Source organism: Dicentrarchus labrax, unplaced genomic scaffold (genome assembly GCF_905237075.1).
Source record: "Dicentrarchus labrax unplaced genomic scaffold, dlabrax2021, whole genome shotgun sequence".
NCBI classification, from domain to species: Eukaryota; Metazoa; Chordata; class Actinopteri; family Moronidae; genus Dicentrarchus; species Dicentrarchus labrax.
In genome coordinates, this window is record NW_026136709.1 from 16,911,811 (window position 1) to 16,936,833 (window position 25,023).

Here is a 25,023-nt window from a genome sequence, read left to right on the forward strand (position 1 = left end):
ATCATGTAGAGCACGGAATAACATTTCATGGATCCTTTCAAAGCGGTTGGGAATTTTATGATGCCGACGTAGGTGAGTTCACTTAAAAATCTGGCAATTTTGTTGTGTATGCATTCACTGCGTTGAACTTGTTTACTGCCTCCAGTTATAATCTGTGGTTATGTGTTACACCGGCATTAGAAAGCCCATAAACATACATTTGAACTAGATCTGTTTTATTAACAGTTACTACAAATATTTCATCCTGAATGTGAAATAAATAATAATCTAATGTTTGTATATTGTCAAATAATACCAAAACTGCTACTACTACTAACCACCAATACTAAATAATACATCTGAAATGGCTTTGATCAACTTTTAAAATTTAATATGACATTTTTTTTATCACATTTAATAAAATCTGTTTTAATGAATAATGTTCTATAATTTATCACTTAGATTTTCATGTGAAATTCACAAAAATGTAGCTATTCAATGTCTAAAAAATCTATATTTGAATGTTTTGAGACCAGTTATCTAATACAACAGACGACTTCTGTTTCATAAAGTATATCAATTCAATTCTATGTCAATGTATGCATTTACTATATTAAAAGCTTAATACTGAAGTCTGGTATAAAAGTATTTATATAACCTTATGATTATGATAAAATAAATACTGGGTACAGTAAATACTAGCGACAGAGAATAATCTGTCAAACATTTCTGTATCGCTTTTTTCTGTATCTGTATCATCTGTGTTGTTGAAACTCAGGTAATGCTATTCATGTGGCAGGTTTCCTAGAATCGAGGTCATGTTACCTCATGGCCACAGTCGTACGAAGTAAACAACATATGTTCGTAAGACGTCATTCAGCTGTTTATACATTATACATTACTTAGGTTGTCTTGAACATGTTGTTATGTTTGTGTGTCAACCCAACTGCAGAAACCCTTTTCATTGTATATTTATAAAATTAAAGATTATTGTTTACAGTTAATTGATTCTGAGGAGAAAGCTTTTCTGATAAGGAATAAAAAAAAACGCTTGTTATTTCACCATTTGCTTTGTCATTTATTATACAGAACTTCAACTTCAACTCTGTGTTTCTACTAAATATCTAATTCTTTATCTTTTTCTCCCCTTTCAGCAAATCAACAATGATAAATGAGATGGGCCTTTTGAGGATCCTCCCTGATCAGTCATCAGGGAGTGGACACTCCTGTGGCACCCCACGCCACCCAAGCATCATCGACCCAATTCTATCAAAGCGCGTCTGCTTCTACAAAAGTGGAGACCCTCAGTTCAATGGTCTGCGCATGGTCATCAACAACCGCACCTTTAAAACATTTGATGCGCTCCTGGACAGTCTCTCTAAAAAGGTTCCCCTGCCGTTTGGGGTGAGGAACATTACCACTCCCCGGGGGGTTCATGCAGTCTATACTTTGGATGAACTGGAGGATGGGAAATCCTACATCTGCTCTGACAGCCGTAAGGTAAAACCTATCAACCTGGCCATGGCGAGGAAGAAGCCGCCGCCCTGGTACCATGCCAGGCCTGTTAGCTCCCGCCGTCGGACTGTACAGCAGGCCAGGTTTTTCCCCGGCCAGAACATCCACAAGAACGAACTGGTGGTTGTGCGCACACCGAAGAGGCTACTGGTTTTTCGCAATGGTGACCCTACCGTAAAACACACTGTGGTGGTTCACAAGAGGACTACGCCGACTTTTCAGTCCATCCTGGAATATATTTCAGAGCTGCTGCTGTTTCATGTGGTGAAATTACACACATCTGATGGCAGACGTGTGAGTGTTCTCCTCTGTCAATGCAACATGGAATACAATTAGTTTCCCAAAAAAAACAGGATTTTACAAGCACTATAGAGTGACAAGTTACTAAAAAAAACACTACACAGTAACTTCAAATGCAGAGAAACCAAAGAAAACTGAAAGCATGTTGTAGAGATTAACAAACTGAATGATAGAGCCATTCGAGCCCAAACTGATATCTAAAAGCACACAGCACACTCCATGACCGTATTATTACATCATAGTTTTATATATTAAGACTATATTTGAAAAGATAGGTCGACCATTTTCTATTTTAAAATCCTTCAAGGATACATGGACATTCCCCTAATGTTCAGATACAATGCGAGTGTATATAAGTTTAGGTTTTGGTAGGTGTTAGTTATAAAAGACTGGTTTAAACCTTGTCTGTAAATAACCGTCATGAGGAGAGAAAGTGTTAAGCTCCTTTAGCAACTCACCCTAATACATAGAAAGGCATTCTGGGACACTGTATTGTAAGGCATGTAAATTCAGTTAATTATTTAAAAAGATAATTTAATCTTGTCAGACATATTGGTACATGCATTTCATTTGCAATTATGTATAATTACTCCCTAACATATTTGGATTCTGGGTTTAATTTTTTTTTTTCTATTCTACCTATTATATCTAGTGCTAACACAGTGAAATGTTATTAGAGTGATAAAAACCTTATTTTTTTCTACTCTCTTCTGCAGGTGGATGGTCTTGCAGGCTTGATACTGTGTTCTGGCATCGTAGTGGCTGCAGGCAGGGAACCATTCAGGTCTGCAAACTACAATGCACAGAAATCACCAGCTCCAACATTGTTGCCTACCAAACGAATGGGTCGCAGAAAACTAAACCGTAAGTTTATATAAGAATAATTTTTTTGATGGATCTCTATACAATCCTTTTGTTTTATTTAGTTGATGAGAACATTCTCATTAATGGACCCGTAACTGTATGACACATACGGTGTGTAGTAATCTACCTGCTCTCATGGGATGAAGATTGGGAAAGTGCTGAGGCAGTGATATTATGCATAATACCGTGGATGACCTACATGCACTGTCTATGTGGCTGTCAACTATTCTTCATGAGTTGTAAATAGTTCTACTATCTTTCTAACTTTTGTTTTTTCTCTTTATTATCCTTTCATGCTTCCTGGATTTCCTCTTCAATCCTTGCCTGAAATATTTGGACATTTTGTACTTACATCTCTACCCTTTTTATACCTGAATGGCTCTTTTAACCTACTGAAAAGGTAAAAAGAAGTCTCTATCATACACTTCGAGGTCAAGAAAATTCTCCCCGTCATCTGAGAGGTACATCGTGAATCAGATCCATGACTCCATTGCAGAGAGTTCATGCGACCTACCCAGTAACCCCACAAACTCTATTGAATTGGAGTTGGGTCATAAATTAAAGTCAGTAGCAGAAACTGAGGGTGACACCTGCCCTGATGATGGAGCTGGAGGGCAGGACAGCTTGCTGCCCACAGACGACGACATTGAGAAGTCCTTTCGAGTAAACCAAGATGGTAGCATGACAGTGGAGATGAGGGTGCGGCTTACAATTAAAGGAAGAGGAAACCATCCATTGGACGACCACCCTGACACGCTCAAGTGTAGCCAATCAGCTTAATGCGAGCTGTTTACCGGAGTCTGAGGCAGAACAGGAGATCGGCTCTCTAAAATCAGACTCACTGGATTTACAAAGTCCTGCTGCCTCCATCGACACCATCAACAAGGATAAAACTGAAGATAACAATGACGAAGATCCACCATCACTGGGCAACGGAGCTTTCAGTGAGAGTAACAATGAAGAAGATTATGTCAAAGCTCAGACGGACGTGACATCCCCTAGTAGAGCTCCTACACCAGGGCACAAGCAAATTAGAAAAAAACAAGCCTCTATGGAGAGCATAAAATCAGTGATGGCAGAGGGGATTCAAGAAGGTATGTTTGATTCTTACTCCTACAGACAACAGACAGAACATGGAGCCATGACAGAGAAGTATTGCATGGTCAAACAGAGTAGCACTAAACCAGTGCCCAAACCTAGACAATTTTGCTCTGTGGATTCCTACAATGTAAACAGCAGAAATGTATCCACATTCAAATCTGAGATGACTGAAATGCTACAGATTGAATCCAGCGGAGAGGAGGTCACTGAAACTGTCCTACACATATATGAACAGCAGACCTGCCAGGATAATTTCTTTGCAAACCTTTGTGCACAGGGTATGTCTGCTCCCGGGGTTCCGTTTTGCAGGCCAGCTACCTCAGGAACTGGACAGTTCTCCAATAATGAGTTTGAACCCGAGCTCTGGAGACCATCAACAGCTTCTGAATCAATAAGCATCTGGAGGGCTGAGAGCATGTCAGTAACATCTGATTTAACATTGCCCTCACTGAAGACTGGTGCAGTTCAAGCAACAAAAGCTCAGCAACGATTCCCAAAGCCCACTAAAGGCAAAGACAAGACCCACCAAAGAGAGGTCAATATCGATAAGAGAATATCCTCGAAACCCAAAGTGATCAACAAACGCCTTCATCGGGTTAAGTCACCAGGGAAAAGACAAAAAGAAAATTCTTCAGAAGCAACCGAGAACCGTAAGAAAGCAAAAACTTTCTCCAGTGCTGGGTTCATTAAGAAAATTTATGGGAATAAGTCTATATCAGCAAAAAGCACGATGAAGCTTAGAAAGGGACCAACACAAAATGCATATGGGGATGTTACGACAAAGAACTCACAACAGTGGGATAATACAATAAAATGTATTCTCAAAGACCCAGATATACCATCAGCACAGAAAGAAAATACAAATGAGATGGTTTCTGAATGTTGCGGGCTGAATGTTGCCCCCAATGAATTAAGCCAACCACGGGCAATACTGACACGTCAGACATCAGTGCATCAGGAGAAAAAGAACAAAAACGAGTCCTATGATGTGAATGAAAGCATGTCACTGCCTCCTTTTAACTCGTCTAGCTCTGTTACTAATGAATATGTGGAAAACTGGCTAGAGAAAGCCCATCTTAACCCCACAGCCTTGCCAGAGGAGGACAGTAAAAAATCTGAAGCAGTTAATCTTGTACAGACAGGAAATGGCAGGCGTGGAAAGTCTGAAAATGAGGATGGCTTGATGATTGTGGCAGAGAAGGTAAAGTGTTCGGAGGAAACATCAGAAATACAAACATGTCAAACTCTCAAAACTAACCTACTGCCTGAGAATGTGCAAGGAGGTTCTGTCAAACAAAGAATCAAATCTTTTGAAAACAAATCAAGTCCATCAATGGAGAAAACCACAGTCAATCAGCAAGTCGCCCCTAGTCATACAACCACTACAAACACAGAAAACTACAATAGTTTAGCTCAGAATAATATAGATGAAATAAAGCCTCTCTCAAATAGTTACTGTTCTGAAACGATTCCACAAACAAGTAAGATCTCAACAGAAATGCCACCAGGCAGTGAAGTGGAAAATAAATCAAGTTCAATCAAAATCTCACTTCAAAAAGCAACACCTTCCAATACGCTTTCAATGGAGCTACCACCACCACCACCTGCTGAAAACACAGAGCTATCCAACAATGAATATTGTGTGATGGATGCATCCTCAGTGGTCAGCAGCCCATTATACAGGTTATCATCAATGAGCAGTCAAATGACAGATAATCATCCATCACCCATCAGTCCTAAATCTGACAAGGCCGTTTCACCTACAGACCACACAATGGAAATGACAACATCAATTCAGACTGACATTCCTTCCACACAGGGGGAAGCACCATTACCAAGAACTCCATCTATTAAAAGGGCCCCTTTGGTCAGTAATCTGTCCCTTGACAGGAAAATGTCTCTCAGAAAGGCTCATCTGGATAAATATACATTATGTAGTGATGCCACTTCAGAGACAACCACATCAACTACTCCCATCAACATAGTGGCTGATAATGTGTTGCCAAAAAGCAACTGTCCAACAGGGACACAACAGCCCAGGGAAATGCCGCCAGAAGAAAGACAGCAATCAAACAGCATGTTAGATTTGAAATATAGTCTGTCATGTTGTACTTCTCCTACTCCTGCTAGTTTAACATCTGAAGAGAGAATGTCATCAGCCAGTATTCCATCAAGTGAGGCTCCAACACCGAGTGATCTTTCATTTAAAGAGACAAAAACAAATGAAACAGCACTTTTAACTCAAAAAGAGGCATCATCACCCAAACCCTTGGTGAAAAAGGTAAAAATTATGAGCAGTCCATCTCCAGAGAGAAAACCCCAACCGAAGAAATTCTCTTCTGAGCTTCCTCATTACTCTCCAAAATTATCAGCAATACATAATCACCCTCCAGATAAAACTGTGTCACCAAATATTGGAATACAAAAACATGCAACAGCAAATGCTAGCCCCTCCACTGAGAGAAAGCACACACTTTACAAACCTAAATTTCAAAAGAGACATTCTCCATATTCTCAGTCTCTGGACATGGTGTCACCGCCTGTCAGACGCAAGTCAAATAGAAAGTTGCTCTCTAGTAATATCTCCTCAGGCTCAGACAATTCATCAGAGCCGATAACTAAGACACAAAGGAACACATCATCTGAAACAAAGCATCTACAAACACCACAGTCAATAAAACCAGCAACTGAACTGGACAAGCCACTAACTTCTCACACTCTTATGCCATTGGAAGCTGAACAGAGTGATGACAATAAGGTGAATAAGACAGATGACCTTATAACAGCAGGTCAAGACAAATCCATGACAGAAACACAAATAATGCCACAGCCATTAACAATCGCAAATCAGCCAAACATGAAACCCGTGCTTGAGGAGATTTGCTACTCAATAAAGTCAATTAGACAAATTACACAGAACAAACGTCCATCATGTCTAGAAAGGTCCAACAGCCTGCCTGACTTCTCTTCTCATGTGGCCTCTACATTTGGCTCATCATCTAAAGCTCTCCTTGCTTTCTTGTCCGTCATGACCCTAAAGGAAGGCATAACTAACCAAAATATGGATGAGCTGAATGCAAACAATGTCAGCTGCGCTGAAGCTTTAAAAATGATTGATTCTCTCAGAGAAATTGCAAGCATTGAGGATTCCCACAAGTTAAAAGTTAGTTTGTCAAATTTACAGAAGTCAGCTTCAAAGCAGCTCCTTCAAAGTTGGAAGGGCTTTCAGGAACTCAGTGACAAATGTCGAAGCTCAACACCAAAGAGTTCAGAGCAAGGACACATAACCGAGGCAAGTCCTGAAAGCGACTGTGACATTGATGAAAATGTTATTGATGAGATCATGGATAACCTTGACATACCTGATAAGCTCAAGGAGGAATTGGCCTCTCTTTCAGTGGGTGTCAAAAGTGACAATGAGGAAGAGATGTCTGCCAGGATTATTGAGAAAGTGGAACTGTCACCCGAAGATAACGGTAATGCCAAGATATCCCATTTCTCGACAGAAGATGCTGTTAATGGGAGGGATGTCACTCAAGATGAGAAAGCTAATGTTGATGTGAGCTCCATCATTAAAAAATTTACAGACATTTACCAACCAAAACAATCCAGCATGGGTAGTATAACAGAGAAGCACAACCCTAAAGACAAGGACAGCAAATATGGGCAGAATGGTGTGGCCACATGTCCACCAGCTGAACCAAATGATGAACAGATACCTGACAAAAGGCAGCTTTACAGTGCAGTACAGTTGGTAAAAGAGAATGGGGAGGGTATGCACTCATGTAGCGATGCAGGAAGTCCAGAAAGTCAGGGAGAACAAAATCAGCAGCAATGCCACGATGAAGACAAATCAAACATGAATGGAGTGGTCAGCAGCAAGAAAAAACTTGAACAAGACAGTTGTACCTCTGAGGTAAAGGAGCCAGACATGGAAAGTAATCAGCTGCAGATGCATAGTGAGGAAAGCCTGAGTATCCCTGAGAATGAGCATACCCATGATGACGAGTCAGATTTAGAAAAGGAAGGGCAGAACATGTCGAGTGCCAATAAAGATTCAGAGCAGAAAGTAAGCCGTGAACCAAGAGTATCTAGCTCAGAAGCAGGCGAGCAACAAAGTTCAGAAGAGGAACCAGAAGTTGAATGTGAGGGGATACAACAGGAGAATGGAGAAAGTGATGACTTGTCCAACCCTGAAAGTCACTCTGAGGAGGAAGAGGACAAGCAAACAAGTTCCAATTACTATGCCGAACTGAGTGTAAAAGGGAACGAAAGAATATCCAGACCAGATAGTCAAAACAAGTCTTTGTCAGTGGAAGAGCAACCAGAAGTTGAATGTAAGGAACTAGGCAACAAAGAGGCTCTGTCTAACCCTGCAAGTCCATCTAACTCAGAAAAAGAAGAGCAGGGTCAAGCAGGCTGTATCGGACTGAAAGTCAGTATTGACGAAAGCACATGTAACTCAGATGTGGATGAGCCATCTTCAGAGGAAGAACAGCCTGAGGCACAATGTAAAAAACTGAAGGTTATCATAGAGGAAAGCTTGTCTGGCAATACGGAAGAGCAGGAGAGTGCGGAGGAGGAAGAACACCTTGAAGATATCCCAGATCAAACAAAACTACGTAAAGAGTTACAGGCTTTGATAGAAGAGACGGATGAGGACAAGGTCAGCTCAGACGATGAGGACACACATGCTGATAAAATTTGGGATAAGACAAAGAGTCAGGATATTGTAGAGGGAGATCTAAGCAATTTAATAGAAAATCAGGATCCATGCACCAAAAAAGAGAATAGCAGTTTCAGATTTAATACAGATGAGGATAGTGGGAATGACCACAGCAGCTGTGAAGAACATGTAGAGGTAGAGCAACCAAAAGTCGAAGATGAACAGATAAGCAGCTCAGTTGAAGAAGAATTAAGCTACTATGAAAAAGAGTCCTGCTCAGAGGAAGAACATACTGACGTGGACAGATACACAGAAGAGAGCCATACAGAATATCAGGAAGCTCCTGCATTGGAAACACTGTGTAAAGTTACAAAATGTGAAAAGGCTGTGGAAGAACTCAGAAATCAATCTGAAGAAATAATATCCCAATCTATCGCACAGAGAGTAACTCTTCTGAAAAAGCAGGTTGCTGATGCCCAGAAGAAGAAAAATACAACAGAAAGTTCTCTCATGAGGCATTTTTCACCAGGAAATGCTCCTCCTGAGACGGATGTTGAGGATTCACCCTCTGAATTGCCCACATCTGAGTCGGCTCTCAGCAGCCGATCAGCTCCTCAGTCATCATTGTCTTTCAGCTATGATTCCAGTGGTGTTATAACCACAGAGCCTGAGGGCAACAGGGTCAGATCCATCAGGGAAATGTTCCTGGCAAAGAGTGCCTCAGATATCCAGCACGGACACAAACGTTTTCCAAGCCCAAAGATATCAGAGCGGTCCGAGTTAAGAGCAGAGACCTCAGCTAGTGGTGGGTATCAGTCTCAGACTTCAAGTGAGTTGTCTAGCGGCGAAGATGATTCCTCACGCAAATCTATCACTAAAGGCTTTGTGAGAAGAACAATTGAAAGGCTTTATGGCAAGAAAGATTCAAATCATGATGAGGAAGAAAGTGAAAGGCCCCCATCTGCGCAAAAACAGAAAAAGAAAGAAGATTCAAGCATTTTCTCTCCCTTCCACATAGCCCGGTCCAAAGCAGTGTCTGAGCTGTCTTACTTCAATTCCACTAATGCGCTGGGCACCTTAAGTGAAGCAACACGATGCATTGCTTTTAATGCACAAGTCGGGCCTGAAGACAGCATCCCTATTGATAACAGACGTTGGCTCCTTAGAGAGAACACGCTGATTAGAAAGTCTGTTTCAGACCCAGTTGGAATAAACAAAACCTTCACAAACTCTCCTCAAGGCGAAGGAGCGTGTGAGGATACGGAAGAGAAAACCTCATATTCCCATGCAAGCACAAAGTCTGAACTGGAAGACAAGAAGTCATTTTCAAGGAAGTGCACCTACTTTTCTTTGCCCCATGCTAGTGACTCAGACGCATGTCAGGATGACATGAGCACAGTTAGCAAGGGCAGCGCGAATGGTGACAGCGTCACAGATACAAAGGACAATTCAGAGGACACTAAAATGTGGGCAGAGAGGAATGGCGGGCTTCCTGGTCTTGGTGTTACTGACTTTAAAATGATGGATAACAAAGTGCACCCGCTGACTGAACTTCCGCCTGATGGTGAGGTTGTAGTTGCGCAGCCTGGGAGAGGTCAGGGTGTTATGAACAGAAGGCTTCAGGAGCCTGATATGTTGGACTTACTGTACAATTTTTGTGGTCAGAATTGTCCCATCCTGTGAGGGCAATTCTTTTAGCTATATAACACAATCACAAAACAAGGACTAAGGACTTTTTTTGTCTAAATAACTGTACATTGTTGGGCTACAGTATAATATATTGTCTTTGGTGCCTACATTTTGATGTTGCCATAGCCTTGGCATAATACACTATCATATGTCAATCCATTTGAGGTAACTGCCGAATGTGTAACAATGTGTCTCAGATGCACAAGCCAATGGATCAACCTTTCATCAACCTTTATATTTTATTATGTATGTTAAGAGCTTGTGATCGATTTGTCAGTTTATGCTCCTTGTTTATTGTAAAATTAGTGAATGTGTTTTTGTTACATCTTGATTGTGTATTTGCCATGCACACTCCAGAGCAGCTCTTTCTTCTTATAGGTTGCCTGTCAACAGAACAAGTACCCAGAGCATTACTGTAATCTTGTTTTAAAACTCTTAAAACCAATCAAGTCCCCTGCAGATGTCAGGCAACAAGGCCAATCCCCACCGCACTGAGTGAACGGGGTCAGTTTGTGGTCGCAGCTCGTGGTCGCAGCTCAAGGTTAGCAGAGTTCAGGTTAAAAAAATAAACTGATTATGACACAGGTTGTATGCAGATTGTTTAAATTGTCAGTAATTGCTCAATGTGGTGCTCAATTTAACGTAATTTTGTATATTGTCTAAATTGTAAATAAGACATTTGATTTTCACTAAGTAACCATAGAATAACACATATTTATAATAGCCTGACCTTTATAATTAGGATAAATGGTTTTCAATGTGGCAGCTGTAACAATTCTGTTAAAACTGATATGGAAGAATAAAATTGTATTTACAAATGTTGGTTTTCTCTTTTCCTTTGTAATAATGTGTTTCCAGAATAAATTCTGTCCAAATCATCTCCATGGTTCCTGGATTGGATTGAAAATACCAGTGCATTTAGTCTCACAGGGAAAACCAGATGATCGAGACTTATCCTAGTGTCAGTAAAAGTCAAAAGGCCAAGGTGACGGTTGCGTTGAAGATACCTTAGGAAGCTCAACTCAGTTGTTTTCTCCTGCTGATCAGTATCAGATCTCTGAGGAGGAGCGGAGGCCTCTTGTTTTCTCACTCTCCGTCTGAGGAAGTATCCATGTTGTTCTAAGGTTGTTTTGTTTCTCAGAAGTTGCCATCGAGTTGGCCCGTGTTGTGACAGGAGTGTCGAGGAATGCACTAAGAAGGGAGTGTTTACATCTGCAACTACAAAGAGAAAACGTGACAGCCAGAGAATTCCCACATTTGACATCTTTCACATCTCAAACGTGTACATACATTTGCTGTTAATAACTGCAATTTATATATATTTTTTTAGAATTTAACATTATCTAGGTAAAGAATATTTTTATGTAAAACTAAAGCATGGTAAAATCTTCTAAATATGACTGACACACAAATGTTTACAACAACAGTGTCCACTAGATGGCATTAGTGAACAACACAACAATGACTGGAGAGGGTCAATATGTGGTAAAGGGGTCACTAGTAGGTTTACAAGCCTAGCTCAGCACATAATCAATTACTGTGTCTTCCAAGAAAGGAAACCAATGACGCAAAAAAAAGTTTTAAACTGTTTATTATTTAAATAAATATTTACACAACAGCTTCGTATAAATCAAAGTTCTTTTTCTTACACAACACATCTTTCTAAAAGCAACTGTTTAACAAGAAGGAAGGAGAAAATAAGGGATGGATTACAATGATACTGTAAATCTGTGTTGAGAGAGGCAGAGATTCATCTCACCCCCTCCCCCTGTAGATCACTGATTTAACACCTGAGCCTTAAGACCTTGCTCATCTTTCATTATACATTTTGTTATAGTATGCATTAATCTACATGATAATTTGATATACATTTTAATTTGTTGTTACTAAGGAATAGGAGGATGATACTCTACACTAACTCATTAAAAAGCCATAACGTATGGCTAGAAAAAAAGAAAATTAAAACAAATCGGCATCTTAAGTCACACATTATTCATTCAGGCACAAACAAAGCAATAGACAGCCTCGGTGAAATTAAAATACATCACTCATACAGTATAGGCTACAATGCCCTGCTAAATGGTGTACAGTATATGGCTCAGCTTGGAAAACTAAACATTTCAGGCAAGGTGATCTAAGAAAATTAGAGCACACAATTAATGCCCAAGCTACAGTTCTAACCCACATCTCCTCAATAAGACTGCAGGAATGAGTCCCTCTGGTTAAATCACCTGGTTTAGATGAAATGTTGCAATAACTATAATGACAATAAAGACAGTGAAATCATGGGGACTGATGTGGAAAACCTTCGACCTTTAACGCCAAGCAGAGACCTTTGAGCATTATCCATGTTGCTTAAACAACAGTTTGAGACTCTGGCAGCATCACTGTAACTGTAAAGAGATGAGCATGGAAAAAAACCAAAACAATGTACACATAGTTTACCACAGCATTTAAGTGAAAAACATTAAAACAAAAATGAGGACAAAACTCTAAAATAACTTTTATTTAACGCAGTCGGTTGATTTTATGCTTCTCAGGGATTTAAAAGAAACAACGAAAATGCTCTTTGTTTTCTATTGCTGTCAGGTCATGCATGTAAACTCCATACGTCTAATAAAACCAATTGTTTACTTAAAAATTGTATAAAGAAAATACTCTTTTTTTTTCAAAATACTATTCAGGGAGGGATTAAAGGGTGAATTAATAACATTTTTCAACAACACCTTGTTGTTTTCATCCTGAGATTTAAACCAATGTGTGTCCTCTCCAAGGAGTAATTTTACAGTTTTTTTTTTAAATTGTTATGCAAATACAGATTCTGCATCAGACACTGTTTAGTGATAGTGCGTCCTGTTGTTCAGTGAGCATCTTGGTTAAATCCATTGTTACCTTTCCTGAAGACTGTCATACTGCACCCGTTTTGGGCTGGGACGAGTGTGTTCCACTCACAAAGTTATAAACCAAAAACTGAGAAGTGCCAAAATATTTTGTGGCAAAGAGTTTCCCATCAGGAGTGGGGTCGGAGAAAGCGATCTCATCTTTGCTCAGGTATGAACCGTATATGAAGTTGTTCCTGCGCAAGAAAACAAAAACAAAACAAAAAAATCAATGTCAGTTATGTTCAATTTGTTTTGAGATGATATGACATAAAATCTTGGTTGCTTTGAAGACACACTGACCTGAGGCACTCGAGCATGCGCGAGGCGATGCCCTGGCGTCTCATCATGCTGACGACCCAGATGCGGCTGATGCCACAGATGGCTGGCTCCGGCGTTGTGGAGCAGCACCAAGCTCTCTGACGCTCAAACATCACCTTCTCTCCCTCTGAACCGTCTGGTACGGGCTCCTCAATCACCCTGAACCCCTGTGGAGATTCACACGGCTCACTATACTGATGCTGTCTGTTCTTGGTTTGTTTTTACATTAAACTAAAATATATCTGTGAGGACAAATATCTCATGGCTGATATTAGATTGCAGTCTCTTACCTCTTGTATGTGCTCTGCTATAAGGCATCCACCCACTTTCTTGTCATTGGAGATGAAGAGGAAGGTCTTGGTCTGAGAGGGACACTTGGTCTCCACCTGCTGGAAGCCGAGGTCATTGTCCACCATCTCCCTGATCTCCTCAACCTGAGAAACAAACAGTTGCATGACTGGGTAATATGTATTCAGACCTTTGGACAGACTAGATTATGACAGTTTGCCATTTGAATGATATCATATGTGTACCAGACTGCAGTTTATGTTTGCACAATGTTTTACATAAGCTGACTATAAAATTCAGATTTACAGTCGTTTATATGAGTTACTGCATATCACAGACTGTGGCTGTACTGTGATACAAAACGGGACACTAGTCGCCATCGTATTGTCTTTAATTTGATTGCTGATAGTGTTGTCCTCCGTGACTTTAACACCAGTGTAACTTAAATATTTATTAAGCCCAAACTCACCAATTTATCATCTGACAACTTACAACCTCTTTTCTTCAACCCCTGATAAAGGCTCTAAAGCATTAAGTATATTTAGAACAAAAAACAGTGTTTCTTTTACTATTCTAATTTTTCTGAGGGATCATAGCAATTAGTGTACATAACAAAAAAAAATATTTCTTTAGTGGGGCTGCATCAGTGATGTCGTCTTTGGTGTAAAGGTCGTACCTTCTTCAGAGCATATTTGGGATCATCTGGCAGGACAAGAATGATCTTCCCATCAGGATACTCTCCCAGAATCCTCTCTTTTTTCCATCCCTGAAAAAAAAAAGAAGAGAAATAATGGAGCATTTAAGTAAGAGAAAGCAGCATTTTTCCATCTCAATGAAGCATTCGTGTTCTTTATTTGCTATATATGTAGTAACGTAGTAGTAACCTCCTATGTGCTCTACATTACAGTTAAAACTGCAACAGATTGTTCTACTTTTTCTTAATTCATATGGCTGTATAGCTACATTTGACACTTGTTTGCACTATATATAATAGTATATATAATAACTTTATGAGACAAAGTTCTGTTGATTAACTTTAATGGTGTTGAGAATCAGAACAAATCTGTAAGATATGCTTCCGAGCCAATACTGAGGAGGCACCCACTCACACTGACACCTGCAGTATCATCTCTTGCTGAATGTACCACACTGCAGTCGGACTCAAACTCATGGCCATTTATTTGGTATGCATCGAAGTTCATGTTCTTATGTGTCCAAATAAACTAACTAACTCACTCAACTGAACAAAAACTAACCAGGCTACAGTTCAAATGAACTACTCAACACACGCTCGGTGTGAATGCTCGCTCTGTGTATTTTTAGGAAAAGCGTGGAACAATCTGTGTATTGCCCTGATGAGTCAATATTGTGAGACAGTAGGCAGGACAAATAATAGACGTGTAATTTAAGGAAACTTCCTCTCACCACATATTTGACAGCGCTGATGAACTGGTTGTGGAAGAGTAAATGTTGAGATTCATCTTCAGGGTTGGCAGCAGAGTAGAGCATCCCACACACACCGCAGGCCACTGCTCCAAAATGCTTCTGTCCTGCATCCTACGAGACAAAGAAAAAACAGCTTCTTACCACTCCTTACATCGAAATACAGCCTACAGATGGATATAAGGAATTTATTCAGCTAATCCTCAGCGATGTTGAACAGCACAGAAGGCCTCAACCTGCAATGTCTTTACTTGATATACTTCCTCTTTACAACAGCAACTTAAAGTCCGACCTCCAGTTTACTTGCAATACAACATACTGATGATAGTCTGAAGGGCTCGGATGCACAGGATTCCTGACATTTAAAAGGAATTCACTCACAATAATGGTTTGGGTGCCATCTTTGTCAGCATCCTTTAGCTTCTTGACTTCTTTTTGCAGACAGGCATCAGAGAGAGGAGCCCCACCATCTTGTGGCTTTGCTGCTCTGCTATGATACAAACACACATCATATTAGTTCAGGTTTCTATTGACACAAGGAAAAACAAGTCAAATTACTTGAAAAACGGCCATTAGGATGAAACTTCTTACTCTTGACAAGGTTTTTCTGATGTCTTCTCGGCCGCCTTCAATGTGTCTGTCTTAATCCCTGGAGACAGAGCGCTGACTGTAAGAAAAGGTACGACTCTTACACAGTTTTGTACAGGCAGTCAAAGTTGTTTTTGAACACTTTACACTACCTCCATTTTATAACACATAAACACAAATAATAACACAGTGACATGATGAAAATCAAGAACATAAATTAAATTCTTTAACTAGCAACTGTGCCATGATATTCAACAGATTTCTTGATAATTCATAATTGCATTTCTGACATAGTGGAATGTTTTCCTCTTAGATTTCATAATCTTGAAGAGTGAATCAGTCCTGTATTTAGTAATATCACAACATGACAGACGTTTACATAAATCATATGCAAATAAATACATACCTGCAGGCTTTTCTTCACACTGCTGAGTGTCATCAGACACTTTCGAGCTCACTGCAGAGGCAATCGAAGAGGTGGAAGCTGTAAGCGGATCAGCTGCATCCTACATAAGAAAGAGAGAAGGGGTAAGTAACATCTTTAATAACATTGCAGTTTGTGACACATATTATTGCATAATTTGTTTTTAAAGTTACCTTGCATTTGAGGTCTAGTGATGGTGATGGATTTATGGTTTTCTGAGACGTTGAACCAACATTGGCCTTCGGAGCAGCAGGCTTCGTCTCAGATGTGGTTGCACCGGCAGGATGAGATGATGCTGAAGTAGACTGCTTGAGCTGAGCACTTCCACTACCAGTAGGCCTTAACTGAGGTGAAGCAGAAGCAGCTGGTTTGGACTGACCTGGAGCCGGGGAAGCTTTTGACTGAGGTGTCATCAAAACAGGAGGCTTTAACGGAGCTTTAGCTGAAGGAGCAGCTTTGGAAGAGGCAGCGGCAGCAGCTGTGGCCTTTGTCTGCGCTGTTGTTGTAACGGCAGGCTTTGTCTGCGCTGTAGCTGCACCAGTGTGCTTTGACTGACCTGAGATCTGTCCAGCAGGTGTGGTTGGAGCTTTAAGTTTTGCCTGGTTGGAAAGTGGTGATGAAACTGGGAGTTTAGATTGAGCTGAGGGATTTAACTGAACGTTCGGTCGTGCTCCCCTGCGTGGGCCTTGACTGAGGACCGGGTCTTGTCGGAGTCACTGGTAAGGGGTCATCATCTAGCTCAAAGTCATCAAAGGAATACTTGGGTCTGGGTCTGTATGGCTTGTACTCAACAGGCTTCTGTTTCTGAGCATTAAGCCCGTTGGGCATGGGAGGGGGTACGGCTGGGAGGGTCCTCTTGGCTGCTGATCTGGTAACTTTTGGGGCTGGCCCCGGAGAAGGGGTTGCTTTAGGAGTCTGAGCCTTACTTTGCCTTGTAGATTTACGGGTTTCTGTATTGGGAGGCCCAGTTTTGGAGGCTTCAGTTTTGGTAGGTTCGGGTTTAGTGGGTTCGGTTTTGACAGGTTCGGGTTTAGTGGGTTCGGTTTGGGAGGTTTCTGTTTTAGTGGGTTCAGCCTTAGGAGTTTCAACCTTGGGAACTTCTGCTTTCGGTGTTGCAGGCTTGCTAGTTGATGCGGGACTTGGGAGAGGGGATTTAGATGGACTGGCCGCAGTTGGAGGAGCCGTGGTCACGGGACTCATTGAAAATGGAGAGGATGCAGACAGGGGTCCTTGCCAGTCTAGGTCTGAAAACATCTGATTTGCTTGGTCAGATTTAAGTTTCTTTACACGTGCCCAAGACATCTTCTCTCTCTGAAGTTCAACCTGTCTCAGTCTTTGATATCTAGTTAGCTTCTTTTTCTCATGGGCCTTCAGTGGCACTGAAACCTGTGTGATGAAGAAACGCCTCTTTTGGGGCTCTGCAGCAGGCTTTGCCTCGACTGAATCAGCTGTTGAAGGCTGGGCCACAGATGCCTCCTCAGCAGGGGTCACCGAAGCGGAGCACCCTTCTGGTCCAGCAGGAGTAGCAACATTAACAGTGTCGGCATCCTTCGTGTTAACAGGTGGACTTTCCTTCTTGCTGGCTTCGCTCTTGGCTGCCGCCTCTGCTGCTGCAGTTGCTGCTGCTGCTGCTGCAGCCGCCGCCGCCACCGCCGCTGCTTGTTTTTCTTCCTCTATCCTCTTCAGCAACATGCTATCTGTGGCAATGTCCTCTGCGATTTCCTGACACAGGGCTAACAGGTTCAGCTGCTGTCTGTTTGCTGTTCTCTTAGACGCTGCAGCCTTTTGCTCAGCCAGAGCTGCCAGACGGGCTTTGGTTCTGGCCTGCGTGTTCATTTCTTGTTTCTTGGGTTTTTCTGCTTGCTGTCCTTTTTTATCATCTCCAGCCTTTTCGGCTGAGTTGTTTTGGTTCAAGCTGGTCCCACAAGTGTCATCTTTATTTTTCTCATTAACCTTTTCCTCTGAGGTTTCAGGAGGGACTGCCTCAGGCGTTTCCTGTGGTTTTTCTATTATGGTAATGTCACTATCTTCATCATTCTCTTCCTCCGCTACAACAATCTCACGACCTATCTCTATATCCTCCAGAATCTGCACTTCTGGTAGGTCCAAGTTTCCCTCTGCGTTCTCTACCGCCAGTGCATTACAGTCTTCATTTATGACTTGAACATGAGAGCTTACCATATCAGTCTCTGAGGTATTAACATCCATCATGTCAGATGATGGCTGCTGACAATGGTCAGAATTTTGGATAACTTCAACACTTTCCACAGCTGAAATTTCTGTCTCAAGCCTGGTCCCCTGATCTAATCCCTCACTTGAATTGGTCACTGTAGCATCTTTGACCTCGCCGGTTGTCTGACATTGCTGCACTTCTGCCTCAGTGAACGCGGCTTGTTGGGAACTGTTTAAAATCCTTTGATTTTCCACTTCACCTGCCAGTGCACTGTCTGGATTCACCTGCTCTGAAAGCGAGACCGACAACCCTGATTCGGCTGCTGCTTGAGTGACAATATCAAAGTGAATTTCACTCTGTGGGACCGGTTCCAAGATCACAAACTCCTCAGATGTACTATCTGGTATTTCAACTTCACTGGTGGCTGTAGTTGTTGTCACGGTGACATCTGCGACCTCCTGAAGCCCAGTGTCCTCCTGCACCTGTTCGGAAAACTCTGTGGCACTGACGCAGTCTGGATACCCATTACTTTCACTTTTTTCTGTCACATCTTCTGACTGGCCATCTGGCGTGCTGATGTCATCGCTAGAGCTGATCACAGCAACTTGTTTCACATCCACACTCTGCTCCAACTGTGCAGAGACACAACTATCTGGCACACTGATGGTTTGTACTTCCATTTCAACTCCTTGGCTGTCTGAGACACTAATTTGTTGTTCAACACTTTCCTCTTTTTCCAGCTGTTGGTTACAAATTTCTCTGTTTTCTTCATTAGTAGATGAATCTCCTTCCATCTGCTGGCTCTCCGGGTTCTGCAGGTCTAATAAAGACACACCATCGTGGTCCAGTGCTGCTGTAGAAATATCTCTATCATCACTACTCTCTGGACTACTAATAGGCTCATACACTACCTGGTGTTCAGGAATCTCAACCTCTGACTGATTAACCGTCTTAATCTGCTCCTCTGAAGCCTGAATTACAATATCAATGTCATCTGGTTGGCCGCAAACAAAAACTATTACTTCATTGCTTCCAGTTCCTTCTCTTTGTCCAATATTACTGACCGTTTTGTCAGCCTTATCAGATGTGATTGAAATGATTGCAACTTCTTCTTCGACCTCATTCATCACTTGCCTCCCAGTTTCCTCTTCTAATGCAGAATCTGCCCTTTCTATTGATCCACTTATTACATCCATATCCGCTTGAATATGCTCTGCACTATGCTCCGTCTGCTTGTTTTCATTATCCTTACTTTCGGAATTAGCCATTGGAAGAGGTTTGTGGATTTCATTTGATAAGGCCATACGGGGTGCATTGACTTCCCCCATCCCTTGGTTTTGCTGTTCGGTTGTAGGGGCCGCATTAGAAATCTCTTCTGCCGTTATTGTAGTTTCCATATTTATCTGAACCTCTGGAACATCAACACATTCAGCAGTGTGCTTGTCTTCATCGTCCTTACTCTCACAACTTGCAGTCACAAGATCTTTTTGAACTCCTGTGTTGAGTTCACTGACCTCCAGGCTCCCCGGGCTTTGTATTTCCACTGTAGATGGTGGACTAGAAACTTCCTCTGGTGTTGTTGTTGTTTGCACATCCATTTCTACTTGATTCTCAGTAGCACCCACACATGTTGCGCTACCCTCGTCCTTGTTTTCTTCACTCTCATTATTGGCAATGCTAAAATCTTTCTGTACTTCAATGTCTGCAGTGAGTCCATTGATCTCCTGACCTCTCTGGTTTTGTGTTTCTACTGTTGTTGTTGGATCAGAAATCTCCTCTGGTGTTGCCTCCATCTGCAAATCCATTTCTCTTTTATTCTCAGTTGCACTCACACATTCAGTGACATTTCCATTATTCTCAAGAGTCTGAATCATTAGATCTTCTTGTACTTTTTCAGATATGTCTGTTGCAGGTTCAGTGACTTCTTGGCTCTTCTGGACCTGTGTTTCTACTGTAGGTGCAATGTTAGAAATCTCCTCTGGCGTTGTCGTCTGCATGTCCACTTCAACCCTGCTCTGACAATTTGCAACCAGATGTGTCTGTACTTTATGGGATATGTCTGTGGTGCGTTCACTGGCTTCTGGGCACTCCTGGCTTTGTACTTCCATTGTAGAAGCAGGATGAGAAATCTCTGATGCCACTGTAGTGTGCCCCTCACGTCCACTAGTACATTCAAAGTCCACCTCGTCTTCATTTTCAATCGTTACATCTTGATGAGCGTCAGTAGATATGTCTGTGGTAAGTTCACTGACTTCCTGGCTGCTGTGGCTTTTCACTGTAGGTGCTGGGTTAGAAATCTCTAATGTCAGTGTCTGCATTTCCACTTTGTTCTGACTCTCTGGTCCACTCGCGTTCACCTCGTCTTCATTTTCCATGATTTTAGAATTTACCACACCATCGTCATTAAATTGTGTAGATATGTCTGAAACATGTTCACTCACTTCTTGGCTTTGTATTTCCACTGCAACGCCGTGATTAGAAATCTCCTGCTGTTCATCTCCTGACATTGCTGAAGCCTGTCTATCCACTTTGATTGCAGTGGCACATTCAAAGTTCGTCCCCTCTTCTTTTTCTATACTTGAAGGAATTTCTTTGACTTCAACAGGCATTACTGTAGTGTGGTCATTTACTTTGTGGTTCTCCTGGTTTTGCGTATCCTCTTTAGGTGCTGAGTCAGACCTCTCCTCTGATGTTATTTTAGTCTGCATGTCCATGTCTACCTCACCCTCTGAGACTGTGACACTATCAGAGAGCACCTCTCTTTGATTTTGCTCATGAACAGCCTCACGATCTGGCGTCAGTATTTCAGTACAGCTGTCAGTCGTCTTGTCTGTCACCTCTCGGCTCAGCTGTAGCTCTGCTAAAGGGCCAGGACCAGCGACATTCTGGGTTGACAGGAACTCGACATCTTTCTTTTCACTTTCTTCAAGCTTTACTTCAGACTTCCTGGCGAGTTTGTTCACACCGTCACAGGAGTTGGTAATTGTATCTTGCACTTCATGGCTCACTCGATCCTGCAGGTGTTCAGATTTCGATTGCTCTTTGAAGGTAACTTGAATTTTGAAACTGAGGTCTGTTTGAGTTTCTGGATTGCCAACAGACTCGGTTGCTGTTATGTTTTCCTCAGTCTGAATCTCTGGATTACTGTCCGCTACCAGGATCTCTTCTGGTGCAGAGTTTGTTTGGTTTGGCAATGCTTTATCTTCTATACCTACATCGCTACGGCCTGCGGAGATACCGGCTGCTTCAATCACTCCCTGCACTTTATGCTCTCCTTCCACACCTTTACATTTTATATCCAGCTTTATCTCCTCAGAAACAGACGCTGGGGTCTCCTTTGTTTCAATTTTACTGCTCACATCTGTCTGACTTCTACGAGTTGAGTCTGTCCTTTCATCTGTCTGTGCTTCACCTTCGGAGCCTGGATTTAGCTCTCCAGAATGAGAATATAGTGTTTCCATTGACAAAGCTAGTGTCTCATTATCTACATCCTTTTGGCTTTTGATGAACTCTGCAGCGTCCTTCTTTTCATTTTCTGCCTCAGATGTGATGCAAGGTGTATCTGAAGCTGTTGCAGCACAGTCTAAAATTTCTCTGCGTGATGCTAATGCTTCATTATCTAAGAGCTTTTGGCTTTCTACATTTTTAAATTCCCCCTGTTTACTGTCATCAGCTGCAAATTCGTTGCTAGCATTTGCACTCCCTGGGTCAGAGACTAAAGTCTCCTTCGAGTCTGCTTGTGTTGCATCAAGCGAAATTTCTGGTCTCTCTTGTTCAGTGACAGATTCGGCTTTATCGTCCTGATTAGCATCACTCAAGCTTTGAATACTTGACGAATCTGAAAATCTACCATAATTGTGGTCCATCTGAACAGGATCTGTAAGTGCAGACGGGGATCCTTGGCTCATCTCCTGGGGGTCCGAAGACGACTCCTCAGCCTTGCGCTTAGCCTTGACTCGATTTGAATATTTTCTGATGCAGCGGGCCTTGTCGCCGTCGCCCCTCTCTCTAAAGAGGTCAGTCTTACCACCATCACTGCTCAACTCATCCTCGGACTCCGTGGAGGCCGTTCGCTTCAGGGAAGATTTGGAGTTAGCTATCTGCGAGGGAGCTTCTCCGCAGGAGGCACTTGTGGCTTTCAGGAGCTTGGCTTTGTTGACAGGTGGGTCAGAAATGGTTTTGCTGGAATCCTTTGGAGGAGAACTCTGTTTGGATGACTTGGCTGGTTTATTTCCCCCTTCCACCGAGGCAGACAACTTTTTCTTAGTCCGCGGGGCTGCTGTATTTTCTCGCGTATTTCCTGTTTTAAGGGACCTATTATTGGCAGCTGGTGCAGTTTTGGATGGCAGAGCCTCCCCATCCTCATCCAACTTCCTCATCTTGGGCTGAGAATCATGAGGAGCTGGTCCTCTCTTTGGGGCTGGCATTCTGTACAACATACAAAACACACACACACACACAAAAAAAAATAGAGTTATCACAGCAAGTAATAAACAAATAAAAAGACAGAACAACCGCAACTTAATCTTTAAATTACTACTTAATAAAGTTGGCTACGAGTAACAACCCTCCCTGCAGTTATCTCTTTTCCTCGTAGGTGTAGTAATGTGACCACACATCCAAACGACAAGACAAATAACATATCCACTAAGTAAATTAGTACGAACTACAACTCTTGCCTGCTTCCCCCCCCCTCCTCTAACTAATAAGCAACAAGGCTGGCTAACGCTTGGACACAAACAGGGACAAATCGCAGTTAAACTCGGCGGCTAGCGAGTCACACAATGTACGATCCGACATCCACTCACTCATTCGCCGTCTACATAAACGACCTTAAAGGCTGCCTCGGCGGCGGACGGAGGTTGTTGTCACCAGGAGTTGTGCGGACAGAAACAACAAACGGTCAGTTAGCTAGCTTTCTCACACACACACACACATACACACACACACACACATATATACACACACACAGATACACACTGTGGCTATGTGCTAACAGCTAGCAGCAGCCAACTCGCAACAACTGAGCGAGCCGAGAGTCTCTCGTTGTCAGCGGAAACAGCAGCCAGGCAACCGGAGCGCGGAGAGAAGAGAGGAAGGGTAAAGGTGGAGACGGTCGTCAGTGTAACTCACTTTGATGTTTTCTTTTTCAACAACAGCTGTTTTATTTTTTTTTTTTTGTTTTTTTTTTTTTTTTTTCCTCTCTCTCTCTCTCTGTGTGAATAAAAATTAACTGTACTTCCGGAGAGAGACGGCGGATGTGACGTGGCAAGCCCTCGAGTCACACGCTGAGAAATCGAGATTTGTTAAGTTTTGTGGTTTTTTATTTATTTATTTATTTATTTATTTATGGGAGCTTATTTGACACAGCTTTCTCAAAATATAACTTATATTTATATAACAAAAGTTTCTTAATTTATTATCTCGTTATTTTTTTGAGATTCTAAGTCAAAATATCGAGAAAACTTCTAATTATTCTGAGATACTTGAGATGCTGAGTCATTATTTTAAGATGCTATGTCATTATTTTAAGCTGCTTAGTCATTATTTTAAGATACTAAGTCATTATTTTAAGATGCTAAGTCATTATTTTAAGCTGCTTAGTCATTAATTTAAGATGCTAAGTCATTATTTTAAGATGCTAAGTCATTATTTTGAGATGCTAAGTCATTATTTTGAGATGCTTAGTCATTAATTTAAGATACTAAGTCATTTTTTTGAGATACTAAGTCATTATTTTGAGATGCTAAGTCAATATCCTGAGAAATTTTCTCATGATTTTGGGATCAAAAAGTCAAAATATTAACAACGTTTCTCATTATTCTGAGATAAGTCATTATTTTGAGATGCTTAGTCATTATTTTGAAATGCTTAGTCATTATTTTGAGATGCTTAGTCATCATTTTGAGATGCTTAGTCGTTATTTTGAGATGCTAAGTCATTGTTTTGGGATGCTTAGTCATTATTTTGAGATGCTAAGTCAAAATATTAAGAAAGTTTCTCATTGATTTGAGATGCTAAGTCAATATTCATATTCATACCATTATTTTGGGATACTAAGTCAAAATATTGAGTTTTTCATTATTTCGAGGTGTTAAGTCATCATTTTGAAATGCTGAGTCAGAAATACTTTATTGATACCGTTGGAAATCTGTTGAAATTTGTCAAAATATTGATAAAAGCTTCTCATTATAATGATTTACACATTTTATTTTTTCTGCCACATTGGTGGAAATGGGTTTTCATATTAGGGGTATTTTACTTTATTTATTTATCAGAGACAAACAAAACACACTAATGGTTGTAATGTAAATGTGCCAGATTTAAACTAAGTTAAAAGTGACTAATAACCAATATACAGACTAAAAGGCAAAACACAGACTGCATGTAAAATATATTTTGAATAAACAACCTTCTTTACGTTTTTCATTTAATATTTTGTGTGATTATGACAAACACATTTACAAAATACTTTAACTTTACACGTTTTTAATTCTACATACACACCATAAGGAAATGAATATAAAAGCTCAGTGAAGACCAAGAGGTCATTAAACTTTTACCTTTTCTAAGATTAAAATGGCTCTGATGAATAGAAACACTCTCTGGTATGTTTCCACTGATTTAAATGAGTACATTACAGTGCAGATGCCAGGAAGTCTCCAAGACTCCATACATCAAATATAATATAGTGTCAGCTCAACAACAACCCTCCCATTAGCCGATATATACCCACCACACTGCCAAAGCTTACACAGAGTTGAGTGTATGGCTCTTCTCCATTTTCCAACAC

The 25,023-nt window shown here is 41.3% G+C and overlaps 2 protein-coding genes across 2 annotated transcripts; one reads left to right on the plus strand and one right to left on the minus strand.

The window, feature by feature from the left end:
* LOC127369662 (oxygen-regulated protein 1) lies at window positions 1-3,518 on the plus strand. Its single transcript, XM_051411230.1, has 4 exons — window positions 1-68; window positions 1,134-1,788; window positions 2,511-2,658; window positions 3,059-3,518. Exons 1-4 carry the CDS (start codon window positions 28-30, stop codon window positions 3,436-3,438), a joined length of 1,224 nt encoding a protein of 407 aa, XP_051267190.1. The 5' UTR covers window positions 1-27; the 3' UTR covers window positions 3,439-3,518.
* Window positions 3,519-11,688: 8,170 nt separating this feature from the next.
* Window positions 11,689-23,472, minus strand: LOC127369345 (uncharacterized). The gene is given in 11 exon segments (XM_051410604.1): window positions 11,689-13,190; window positions 13,297-13,481; window positions 13,605-13,748; window positions 14,279-14,368; window positions 15,028-15,159; window positions 15,427-15,535; window positions 15,637-15,712; window positions 16,040-16,139; window positions 16,231-16,689; window positions 16,691-22,658; window positions 23,364-23,472. Coding segments are annotated over 10 exon segments (7,431 nt in total). The 5' UTR covers window position 22,658; window positions 23,364-23,472; the 3' UTR covers window positions 11,689-13,021.
* Between the last annotated feature and the right edge of the window lie 1,551 nt (window positions 23,473-25,023).

Bases quoted from the DNA above. Each gene is read 5' to 3' on its own strand.
- LOC127369662 (XM_051411230.1), top strand. From the start codon at position 28: ATGGATCCTTTCAAAGCGGTTGGGAATTTTATGATGCCGAC. The intron at 1,789-2,510 runs GTGAGTGTTCTC...TCTCTTCTGCAG, and splicing joins ACACATCTGATGGCAGACGT to GTGGATGGTCTTGCAGGCTT. The intron at 2,659-3,058 runs GTAAGTTTATAT...CCTACTGAAAAG, and splicing joins GGGTCGCAGAAAACTAAACC to GTAAAAAGAAGTCTCTATCA.